The sequence below is a fragment of the Scardinius erythrophthalmus genome (genome assembly GCF_964197995.2).
Source record: "Scardinius erythrophthalmus genome assembly, chromosome: 4".
Lineage (NCBI taxonomy): Eukaryota > Metazoa > Chordata > Actinopteri > Cypriniformes > Leuciscidae > Scardinius > Scardinius erythrophthalmus.
The window spans coordinates 17,900,006-17,913,119 of record NC_138224.1 but is presented as its reverse complement, the minus strand read 5'-3'; the positions used below and the strand labels follow the sequence as shown (position 1 = coordinate 17,913,119).

Below are 13,114 nucleotides of genomic sequence, written 5' to 3'. Positions count from 1 at the left end.
TCTCTCTCTCTCTCTCTCTCTCTCTCTTTCTGTTCCAGCGGGTGAGTTTAATTGTAGCGGAGAGACGATTCACGCCGGCCATTAGCTTTTGTGGTTTCAGCGTTTTGCTTTTGAGCTTTTAATCTGCCCTCTGATGGGAGTTTAATCTTTACTGACTGCACAATTACCTGTTAGAGACAGATGTGTTTTATTACACTGGCATTGAATGCATTTAGACGGTGGGATTATGGTTATTGGGGGTGTCCTAATAACCAGGACAGCAGTATCTGTGTCCACATCGTTTAGTTTTGTATATTATGTACCTTTGTTTTTGTTGTTGTTGTTGTTGTTTTTTCAATGTCTTTCATATTTTTAGCATGAATTCAAACTCCCAGTTCAATTTAACATATTTCACCATATTTGAATCCATTCCTGCCTAAAATTCTCCCAAAATCAGCACAGAAAATGTGGAAAGTCTGAAAATTCCGTCTGGGTCTTCTCCTAGCCATGACAAAGAAACAAAGTCATCTGTCTATGATAGGGTTGTCTATATTCCAGATTGCAAAAGCATTACACTTCATTAAGTAGCTTGGTGTCATTTTATTATTTCTTTAAAAGGGTAAAGAAGTGTGAAACAACTACATCATAGAATTATAGATAGGACCCCTGCAGACCCTCATGACTATGTGTAAAGGTTTTTGTGTGTGTGATTTGCTAATTTTAGTTCAGGTTGTATCATGTCATATGAATTTCTGTTTCAATTAAATGCAGTTCTAACTTCCTATGAATGGAAAAACAAAACATCTTACCACTGTTTCCACAAAAATATATTAAACAGCACTGTTTTCAACATTGATAATAATAATAATAAATGTTTCTTGGGCACAAAATTAGCATTTTAGAATGATTTCTGAAGGATCATGTGACACTGAGGAATGGAGTAATGATGCTGAAAATTCAGTTTTGCATCACAGGAATACATTATATTTTAAAATAGATTTAAATAGAAAAGTGTTATTTTAAATGTTACTAATATTTCACAATATTGCTATTTTTACTGTATTTTTAATTAAACAAATGCAGCCTTGATGAGTATAAAATACTTGTTTCAAAAACATCTAACTGACCTCAAACCTCTGAATGGTAGTGAAGTTTTTACCTTGAAAATAACATTTGTTAAATTATTTATGTGTTGGTCTATCTGTTTATGTTTTTTTAGAAATGTCTACAAAGTGTACACTTACATAGTTGAGATTTAGAGGTTTCTTAAATTCTAATCTTGTTTTGTTCGTGTGTGTGTGTGTGTGTGTGTGTGTGTGTGTGTGTGTGTGTGTGTGTGTGTGTGTGTGTGTATGTGTGCAGCTGGCGAGAAGGATCTATAAGGGAATCCCACTGCAGCTCAGAGGTCAAGTTTGGTGTCTGCTGCTCGACGTCCCCAAAATCAAGGAGGAGAAGAAGGACTTCTACGAGGTAAAAACAGTCTCTCCATTCTAGCATAGCCATGATTTTCTTTAGAGCTTGTTAATTCCACAGAAATGTGTGTGTGTGTGTGTGTGTGTGTGTGTGTGTGTGTGTGTGTGTGTGTGTGTGTGTGTGTGTGTGTGTAAGAGAGAGTCAATCTCTTTGCTTAAATATGACTTTCTAAAATAGCCAGCCCCTGAGGTTTGCAATGTAACACTTATGTGGTTTGACACACACACACACACACACCACAGAGGGAAACATCACCCCAAACGGACAATTGCAGCTTTACTAAAGCCCTGCAGCATCCAAGCAGACAGAAAACATGATTTGCAGGCTGTATTCTCCTTTAACTGGAAGTGTTTGCGTGTGTGGCAGAAATCATGCTGTGATCTTTGCAGAATGCTGACTATAATTCACTGCTAGTTAATATTTCTTATGAACTCAATGCCCTGTCTCTTTATTTCTCCAGAAACTAAAGACCAGAGCGAGGGGGTTGTCTCCAGATGTCCGTCAGATTGATCTGGATGTGAATCGTACATATAGAGATCACATCATGTTCATGCACCGTTATGATGTCAAGTGAGCATCCAAACACACATCAACAGAAATACACACAAAGATACACAGGAAGTTTTGTATGTTTCATGCTACGATGGGCCCTCAATTCATGCAGTGACCATTAGGGCCCCTCACCACACCGTACAAGATGACCACTAGGCAATCTAGGCCCCTTAGCACATACAAAAAACAACAACATGGAGGGGTTTGCAATACAGATGTGTTCTTACAACATGAAATTGTGTAGCCATTGCGCTGGACTTCTGCATATTTTTGAGGCAGCGTCAGAAAGGAAGGAGCCTGGTGTGTGTGGCTTTATTCCGTGCTGTCGTTTTCACCGGTATCAAAATTCAACATTATATTGTCATTTTCTACTCAACCGGCACTTTGCTACAACACAACCTGGTTTCTGCAGCGACAGCATGTTTCCTATAACAACATGTCTGATATATGACGTGAGAAAGTGACATAAACCACACGAAATTCGATCAGAGCGGTCAGACTGAAACCCATTTCCAGAAATGAGATTTGAATAGGATTTCAAACAACATATGAATGTTGCTCAGAACGGATTTGTAAAAATCGCATTATGTTTTGTTTTGTTTTTTGTTCACACTTGCTAAATATGATCAGAATCCAATCGGATATGCACAAAAATTGGATTTTAACAGACACTCTGAATGTTAATCAAGTAGCCAAATATTTTGTGTTTTGTTTTTAGTTTTGTATTTGTTTTGTTTTCATATAATCAAGTTTTTAATTTAATGAAATAAAATTTCATTTCATTTCTTTTATCTGAACAAACATTAACATTTTATTGCAAATATTGCATACACTGTGGTGTTTTAGCAGGCTTTCATGCTAAATTGCTTTGCTGATGGAGAATCTTTTTTTTTTTTTTATGTAGGGCTTTAATCTGCCTGTGTAAAATACATTTTTTATTTCTCCTCGGAGGTGCTTCCATTTCTCATGGCCATAAAACTGCTACATTTAACCAGCATGTGAAATGGAAAAGTTGCGAACGCAATGGAGCGAGAGAGAGAGACGCCTACACCCCACCGTTTCTCTTCGAGTTATTGGTGTATTGAATTGTGACAGGGCTAAAGCGCTCATATTGATTGATGTGACATTTACCTGTGGAGATTTGAAAGGGTCAGATCATTCTCACATTGTGTGTGTGTGTGAGACAGTGAGATAGGGAAAGAACAGAACTTGCAAAAATGTGCTAAAACTTAATGATCTATGGCATATAAAAGGAGAATGGAGGATGTGTACATGATTGTTTTGTGTGTGCTGTGTTTCAGACAGCAGGATCTGTTTCATGTGCTCACTGCATACTCCGTTTATAACACGGTGAGTCAAAAATACCCCTTTTTTAAATAGCCACGCTGATTTCAGTTTGCTTCCCAGTAACGAATTAAATTGCTGTCTCAGAGTCAGCAATCATTTTTGAGTATGATTTTGGTTTATGTGTGGAAAGAAGCTGCACACAATGGATTCTCACTCTTATGGTGTGTGTGTGTGTGTGTGTGTGTGTGTGTGTGTGTGTGTGTGTGTGTGTGTGTGTGTGTGTGTGTGTGTGTGTGTGTGTGTGTGTGTGTGTGTGTGTGTGTGTGTGTAGGAGGTGGGCTATTGTCAGGGCATGAGTCAGATCACTGCTCTCTTACTCATCTATATGAATGAGGAAGATGCTTTCTGGGCACTGGTTAAGCTGCTGTCTGGACAGAGACATACCATGCACGGTACATGCACACTCTCTTACCCACTCTAGAACTGTGGTATTGAACTGGTGTTGAGAAGTAATGATAATAATAATAATAAATCATCATCATAACAATAGTGCATATATTAGAATTTGTGTAATGGAAGAGAAAAGAAATGGAAGGGAAAGTGCATCCATTTAAATTCAAGATAATCCAAATAGCCAGTAATTATAAAATTAAATAAATATCTAAATTAAATGACTGCTAATACTGCTAATAATAATATTGTTATTATTTATTTATGTCTTCTTTTTTTTTTTCAAAGAACTGTGCATCCACTTAAATACAAGATTATCCAAACACCCTGCAATTATACAATAAAATAAATATCTAAAATAAACAAAGAAATATATTATTATTATTATTATTATTATTATTGACTTTACTGCAATTAAAATAATCAATAAAATTAATAAAAATGTAATAAATATCTCAAATAAATTAATGAATTAATTAATTATAATTAATATTAGTAATACATTTAGGCTTATCTTATTCATAGTATATAAGGTCATAAATTCATAATGTTTTGTCTAACTTTTTTTTTTTTCTATGAATACATTTTGGTACTGTGTTCAGTCACCACTTGATGTCCAATGTAAAATCTGGATCCTGAAGCAAAAATTAGTTGAGAACCATTGAGCCACAACACTAATGATGTGTTTACTCATTCAATACTGTATATTGTTTATACAGTATATACTGTATAAACATGCACTTCACATACACTTTCTATACCAAATTGAAAAATGTTGTTTTCTCCTCTAGGTTTCTTCGTACCAGGGTTCCCTAAACTCATGCGCTTCCAGGAGCATCATGATCGTATCCTGCAGAAGATGATGCCTAAGCTCAAACAACATCTAGTAAGACAGAACAGCTGGCCAACCCTGAGTGTTCATGTAACAGAGAATCCACAAAGAAATGCCAGCAGGGATTCATTAAAGGGCAGAGTAATTAATAAAAGGCAATATTAATTAATAAAGAGATGGATGGAGTGATGAATTAATCAATTATTAGTGTGTGAGAGTCAGCCTTTGATGTGGGTGGATTAGAAAGAGGATAAAAGAGAAGGATAAGCTTCACTCTTTTAATATGTGTGATTATATGGTCATATGACACTATACAACCACAGTACTTGCACTATTTTTGCAGTATATATACTGTGAACAATATATGATTCATCTATATGCATGTACCTGAATGACCTACATTTTAGGAATACAAATGGTACCGTATACAACCACAATGTGTGAGAGTGAATGTGCTTTCAAAGAGAGTCAAAGACTTGACCTCCCAGGTCTAGAGTGAGAAAAAATATATTATTTTAATATTATTATTTATTTATTTTTTACAAAGTAGGATTCTAGGAGGAAAAAAAATAGAAAGAAACTCAAATGTGTAACTTGTACTTTTTTAAACATTCACCCATACAATTTAAAGAAGTATACACTGTGCAGTGGGTTATACTGTAGTATTGCTTGTGTGCGCATTCACAAAATGTTTTTATCTGTCTTTTGTTGCCATTCTTTTATTAATAACTGTAACTTTGCTGCCCTCTACAGGATAACCAAGAGGTGTTCACCAGCCTGTACACTATGAAATGGTTCTTTCAGTGTTTCTTGGATCGGGTATGGACTTTTAAAACATTATTTCAGTAAATCAGAGCATATTATCTTTTTCTGCTGTAATATTATTTGTGAAACCTCACTGATTTGAGTGCATTTATATGTGTTTTGAATAGACTCCGTTCACGCTCACGCTGAGAATATGGGACATTTATATTTTGGAAGGAGAGCGAGTTCTGACGGCAATGTCCTACACCATCCTCAAACTACACAAAAGTAATGACTGTGTGTGTGTTGTGTGTTTGTGTGTCTTTACTTGGCTTTGTGGGCAAAATTGCTTCTAAGGTACAGGTTTAGATGCTAGCTAAACCTGAAAAATCTCCTTAAAAAGCATCATTAAAGCTAAAAATGTTTCAAATATTAATGTATTAAATAAAATGATTGATATGTGCAAGGGACAACGTGCAAAATAAACCCTGAAAGGACATAATCATAATAGACTGTATAGTTATTATAATTATTGTGTGGCTCTTCTTAGGATTCAAATATGAAATATGATATATCAAATTTGAACATGTCACATTCTAGTTGTAACCACTTGTGTTTTCTCTGGTGTGTGTGTGTGTGTGTGTGTGTGTGTGTGTGTGTGTGTGTGTGTGTGTGTGTGTGTGTGTGTGTGTGTGTGTGTGTGTGTGTGTGTGTGTGTGTGTTTGCATGTTAGAGACCCTCTTGAAGTTGTCTATGGAGGATCTGGTGAAGTTTCTGCAGGTGACTCTGTCAAAAGATTTCTGTTTTGAGGACGACTTTGTGATAGAGCAGCTTCAACACTCCATGTCTGAGCTCAGACGATCTAAACTGGAGCTGCCACCTCCAGGTACTTTAAACACACACACTCAAACACATACTAAAATCATGGCGAATCATAAAATGTATGGCTGTGTGTCACCACCCATAGAGGGAAACATCCTGCTGCACACACTGTCTCCTGGTAATCTCTCTCTGACTCTATCTACTTTATCTTTTCCTTTATCTCTTGCACATACATACACACACACACACTCATTCACTGCTGCTATGTATTGTTTGTCTAATCTGCGTTCTCTCCCTTTCGCTTCAAACATAGCTTCTGCTTACACTAGTGGGTCTGGGAAAGGAGGGCGCCAACCCTCCTACAAAACCAACCGGTGGGCAAAAACGCACTGACTACTTTATCTGTCAATCAACCAACCAACCATTCGTTCGTCTACCCCTATATACACACGTCCCTCTCCCCTCGTTTGTTTCTCTGTCTCACACAAAACCTGGGTTCTTTTGGGGGAAAACTTTTTTTGGGGGGTATGTATTGCAATAAGCTGAGTTATAAAATTCAGTTGACAGAAAATACTTTTAATAAACACACTTATGAGTTCACTACAAAAATTAGCAATAAAAATATTTTTAACCTTTGTGTTTTTGAATAATAGAGTATTTCCTCATTACCTTAGCAATGCTAACACCAAACTATTAGAATCAATTCTGAGTCTCCTAGCTAATAGGGAACATTCCCAACATTCAGAAATAATGTTTTCATAACTTAATGGGAACATTATTATTTTTTTTTTGCTGGGCTCATGTTCGATTTAAATGGGACCTATTATGCAAAATTCACTTTTACATGGTGTTTGAACACAAATGTGTGTGGCAGTGTGTGTACACAACCACTCTATAATGGTAAAAAATCCTCCCACTTCTTTTATTTAATCCCCATAAATCATAAGCAGTGCAAACAAGTCGTTTGCAGTTTCTATGTAGCGTGACGTCACATTGCACAGGCCCCGCCCACGACTGCTGACGGACTCTGCCGTATTAGCATAGACCCGCCCTGAGCATTTAACAGCAGTATCCAAGTAAGAAATATATTGTTATTAAAGCTAATAAAGTTATTTAGTCAAGAGCAGTAAATTATTTTCTGTTTTTCTCATTGTTTGATTCATATTAACAGCATGTATAGCAGTAGGTACTGTATAATACACTGCTTTTTACACAGATCTAATATACACATGCAATTTCTTAACTTGCCGTTTACGTTCACAGACAAAACCGACTGTTTATGTGAACATTGTGTGTTTTTGACATAACCTTGGTTATTATTAAATATGGCTTTAAAACGCATGCAGATAATACACTTTCATGATGATGAGTGCGACCGCGATAGAGATGATAATCAAAGCCAAACAGATGTTTTAGTTTTTGTCAGAGTATCCGAGGCAGGAGCTGTACAGGCTCCGCCCTCTTCTGGAAAGTGGGGTGGGGAGCAGTAGCTCATTTGCATTTAAGGATATATGCACGAAAACAGCATGTTTTTCCTTCCACCCAAAAATGGGCATTTACAACATGGTATAATAAATTATCTGTGGGGTATTTTGACCTGAAACTTAACAGGCACATTCTAGGCACACCTGAGACTTATATTACATCTTGTAAAAAGGGGCATAATAAGGTCCCCTTTAAAGAGAAATCATACATGACCATTCTCGATTTAAACAATACATGCCATTTGGCCTGTAACCTGCATCTTAATTTTGGAACCAAAGTATGATAAACTAGCACCTTTGAAGGTGGTTTGTTTGGATTTGACGTTTCCGTTCCTCACAGCCCTTTCTCAACGCAAACCAAGAACCGCCCCAACCATCAGTATCTGTGTGTAAACGTTCATCATTCCCTTGACGTTTTCTTCAGTTTCCTTCACTGCGTACTTGAATATCGTGCACATTCTTTGTGTTCCAAAACGTACCTAACACATCCTTTCTCCACATGATTTGTATGTTCACAGTCAGGCTTGAACAGTAAGTGTTGTGTTAATATTTTTATTTGTATTTTTTAGCTTCTTAAATCCTCAATGTTCCCAATCTGAGCTTTGATTTGACACCAGCCGTGGATGTTTGTGGTTTGTTTTTCTTTGAATGAAGTGTCAACTGTAACTCTTGTTTTATTTGGCAGTTTGGCTCTGCTAAAAGACATTCAGCTGCATGACTGTTGCATTTCAGTGTGTGTTTATATTGTCATGGTTTAAAGACTCCATGAAATGCATTTTGCTTTCCAGGGGACATTCTCGTTCTGCAGATTATTTTATTGTTCATAAATTTGTACACACGCCCTGAGAGCAAGAGTCGTCATCAATGTTTTGATCTGTTTCTTATGAAGAGAGAGACTTGCTTATAAAGTTTTCATGGAGTCTTTAATACCTGTCATTTCTGTGTTGATATTGGCTCTGATTGGCTGCTCTGCTGTCACCCGTGCAGGTAAGGAGGATGAGTTTCCTAAGAAACCATTAGGTCAACTTCCCCCTGAGCCTCCAGGATTGACGACAGGAGCAACCAATCATGTGGCTAACGGGCAGCCGGTCGGACAGACAGGTGTGGGTCTCCCCCCTCGTGGTCCGAGCCCTGCCGCAAGCACCAGTAAACGAGTAGAGTCTGGTCCCATCACTGATGGAACACCAGAGAGGTACCAAGAGAGTCGGCCACCCAGCTCACTGGACAAGGTGCCTCATCCAGACAAGAGCGAGAAGGATAGACGGGGTGTGGACACTCAAAAGGAAAGGGTCCCAACCCACATGCCCAACAGCAGTGCAAGAGTTGGTGGGAAGGCGTCGACCCAGAACCAGACAAATCACAACTCCAATGCTAGATCCAGCATGCGCAGGGAAATTGGACCTCGCTGGGTCAAGCCTTCCGAGGGCAAACTGGAAGCAGTCAAGGCTGCAGCAATTCGGGAAAGCCAGTCTAGTCTAAATACGGGTGTTCCACCCTCGCCCAGCTCCCTAGCTCCAGAGGAAGCCTCCGGGGCACAGCGCCGACCCCATTCTCGCACATTCGTTTCAGGCTCCAACCGCGCTTCCAATGCCTCACAATACGACAATGTCCCGGGACCAGACGGAGAGGTTATGGAAATTATAGAGCTGGAGAAACCACCATCTCGCCCCCCATCCCGACCATCCACTGGACCTTCTTTGAGACAAGGCAGTCCCACCCGTTCTCCTAGTGGTGTAACTGGTGTTTCTCCCTTTAGAATGCCCAAACAGAGCATGATGCAATCCAAACCAGAACCTCGTGCACCTCTGCACTATCCACCTGGCATGACGCCTGTCTACACTACCTACATTTCGGATTCTCGGCCAGAGGACAGACTATACGCGACTACGGGACGTGGCTCATCTAACCCTTCGCCTGAGAAAACTCTGATGAACAACAGCTACTTAACCTACCGACGGCCTCCGCCAAACATGCCCCCGCTCAGGGTTGCTCCGGCTGAGCTTTCTTCCCAGATAGACAGTGTTGGCGAGGGCGGGTATTACATGAGACAGCCAACCCGACTGGGGTCTCCTGCTTACCCGCCCACAGAACTGCGTTACGAGGGACACAGACAGAGAGAGGGCTGGTACGGGGACATGGAGGCAGGGCCTCCGCGATCTCCTGTGGGACTACCTCGATCTCCCAGCTTCCAGAAGGCTCAGCTGTCTCCCATTCACCCAGGTCAGGAGTTTAACTTTGCTCCTGCAAATATCTCGGACGCTGTGCTCCATTTCAGAGGACACTACCAAGAGCACTCCAGCAGGCAACAGCTCCCCCCGCTGTTCGGAGGAGCACACTACAGGCAGGCACAGGAGGCCTTCGCAATGCAGGAGTCCATGCTGCTCTGAGAGGGACAGACAGAGACCGAAATAGAGGGATACACTGTATGAGTGATGGCTAGCAAGCCGTTTTCTGTTGGTTTAATGCTTTTGCATTCGGTTTTGTTTGTTTCTTTGTTTGTTCGTTTTGTCTGGCAAGTCTTACTAAACAAGAGTTGCCAGTTTCAGTCATTTGTACTGATCAAAGACTGACTGAAGAATTACATTTTTGTTTTTGCCCGTAAAATAATCTTTAACTGCCGATGTGAGTTATATAACAGAGCTTAAATGTGCAAAGAGAGGTTTTTGTTGTTTGTTTAATTAGTACACTGAGATATTTAAATGGAGGGTTAAAGACAAACTCAGTTACTGATCTATTATCATCTATTTTTTTAATGCATTTCAGACATAAACACATACTTTAGAGGACACTTTATTCCTTGATTGTGAATATATATTTTTAAGAACAAAAATTTGTGTAGGTTAGATACAGTATGGATAATTATGAACAACTAAAACAGTGAACATAATTACTGTTGGACAGAACATTTTGATGCATCACTACAGTGTTCAAATGAAAGTAAAAACCTTGTTTGTAAGGCTTGTTTTTGAGGTTATATCTAAAAATGCAGATATTTAATTTTAAATCGAAAGGGAAGTTTAGGGGGTATGTGCATTCTCAAAATCTGTTAGGCACTGACTAGCAAGTAGATCTTATATTGTCAGTCCATCAAGGTTAAAACATAAAATAACAGATCAAACCGATTGATACTCGAGTTTGTTCAAATTCACTAACAGATGACTCTTTAACCAAGGGTGAAATAAAGTACATTGGGACACTTTTGGCAGTCAAAGTGGCCCAATTTACCAAAATTCATCTAATAAATGTCTGTGATGCCCAGTGCAAGTTATGCAGTTAGTTACTGAAAACTCTGTTAGTATTCAATAATATGGCTGCTAGTTTGTTGTAGCATGCGGCTGCTGTGTTAAGTTGGTTGTACCTGTGCTGTTACTCAGTGGAATTCTTCTAATAATGGACCTTTTTTTTTTACAGCAGAAGATTATCAATTTCAAATTTTACAAAAGCACAGGTTTTACACATTATAACACAATCAACTCATTGAATCTCTACAGATCTATTGATATTTTGTTCCAGTCCGTGCCATTTCCTAATCTTATTTAGGAAACTAGATTAGGCTGCTAACCCACTAACCTGATTTTGAGTGAATCTTTTTTTTTTTTTTTTTTTGTATCAGCCTACTTGACATGATTATATGGCATGGCAACACTACCAACTTATTTGACATTCATTTTAATATTACACACCAGTATATTTGCTACTGAATAAGCAGATGGATTATTTCATACTGTAATATACCCTAATGACCAGCCCAAACAGCTTTCAGAACACTCCACGCAACACTCACTCTTTGTATCCCTTTCTGATGGCCTTCTGCTATCATTCCACAGCAAAAAAAAAATACAATTTAAAAAATATATTTTTTATGTCTTATTCATGGAAAAGCAAACTAATTTATTCTCTGCACTAGCCCCAATTGTTTCCTTCTTCCATGCTTGTCTTTTCAGTATATAAACTGGTTTAGTGCATTTCATTTTGACACCGCATTCCAGTTCAGATTGTTGGACTGAACATCATGTCTTTGTTTAACTACTAAATGCAACTTGATTATCAGATTTCCCCTTCTCTAATAAAACCACATGGGGTGATTTAAAAAAATGGCCACTGTTTTGTTTGTTCTGGCATCTCAAAGAGTTTAATGAATGTAATATGTGAGATCTCATTCAATTCTAGAGACTTGGATGTGTGAAGTTATTGCAACCACCAGATGTCTCCATCTGCTTGAACACATTGTGCAATTTGAGACAAGAGATCATTTTCAAACTTAACCATTCATTAAGCTGTAGGTAAGGGTGGTGTGGGACCAAAAAATGACACTTAATATAAATGTTTAATCTTTATCGTATGAGACTAATGACTCCTAGTTTAGTTATGTCATTGAATAAATGTCAGAAAAGACATTAAATTCAGGCCCTGGTGACATTTTGGTCATTCGTTTAAAACTGTTCACCTTCAAGAAGCTCAACATGTGGAGTATGGCGCTAACGCTTCATGGGTTCAGTTCCTAAACACACTTGTAGATAAATGGGACTTTAATAATAAGAGTGATTGATGTGTATTAACTCATGATAAAGACAGCCTAGATCATTGTTTTCAGTTTCCATGACTTCTTTGTTTCAGCCAAACATAGATGTGGAAAATGTTTGTTTTAATTTGTTCAATCTCCAGCTGTGCATCTCATTTAGTATGAAAACCATCCACAGCCACCTCTTGAAAAGCCAAACTTCACATAAGAACCAAAACATATGAGTTGCCTGGTGTTGAAACTAAACTATGCGTGTCAACCTTTTTCCTGGAACAAACAGATGACTAGAGGAACCTTCAGGTCACTGGAAACTATTAGTTGTCGTGTTTAAAGTGACATAATTTATGGGCGTCCTGTCAATTGATTCGAGGCTTGATCTGTTGATTTATGCTGTCAAATTTGTTGACGCGACTCATTGTTTATAAAAACTGACCTAAAATGAGTCGACCACAGGCCAAATAAAGAGAAAGACCCAACTGAAAGAAACAGCTTAATTCACCCTAAGGTGGTTTAAGCTGGTCTAACTGGTTTCTCAACTAGTTTTGAAACTAAAATGTGACATTTTGAAGACATCAATTTACATCAATAGTACTGAACTATCATTTTTGTAAATAACAGAGTTGTGTTTTTATTGTACAGTATATACGCACATATACCTAGAAACCTCTCGTCAGATGTGGATGTGTACAGACACATACCAGTGAACACCTCTGTTCACTGGTATGTGAACTGGTATGTAGATATCTACATGCATGAACACTCTCTATAGACTAGATTGCAGCTGTCAGGACTAATGATGTGTAAGAGATACTAGGGTTTTACAGTTTTTATTGAAACTGGAATTAATAGAGGGCTTTAATAGAGACAGCGTAATGATTAGTCCACTGCAGGAGAGTTGAATTTAACCCATGTGTAGTTTATTACAAAAACAAAACAACTTGACAAACATGACCTGAAACAGAAAATTGG

At 38.3% G+C, this 13,114-nt stretch overlaps 1 protein-coding gene across 4 annotated transcripts in view; it reads left to right on the top strand.

Annotated features, from left to right (window-relative positions):
* usp6nl (USP6 N-terminal like) overlaps positions 1-11,711 on the top strand; it is a 61,256-nt gene extending 49,545 nt beyond the window's left edge. For all 4 annotated transcript variants that reach the window (XM_081363733.1, XM_081363732.1, XM_081363730.1 and 1 more), the window contains 9 exons: positions 1,342-1,449; positions 1,913-2,022; positions 3,306-3,354; positions 3,623-3,743; positions 4,533-4,627; positions 5,327-5,392; positions 5,506-5,605; positions 6,051-6,203; positions 8,611-11,711. In XM_081363733.1, the coding sequence (XP_081219859.1) occupies positions 1,342-1,449; positions 1,913-2,022; positions 3,306-3,354; positions 3,623-3,743; positions 4,533-4,627; positions 5,327-5,392; positions 5,506-5,605; positions 6,051-6,203; positions 8,611-10,010 (2,202 nt within the window). In that variant the 3' untranslated portion in view covers positions 10,011-11,711. The remainder of the gene's footprint in view (positions 1-1,341; positions 1,450-1,912; positions 2,023-3,305; positions 3,355-3,622; positions 3,744-4,532; positions 4,628-5,326; positions 5,393-5,505; positions 5,606-6,050; positions 6,204-8,610) is intronic.
* Positions 11,712-13,114: the final 1,403 nt, after the last annotated feature.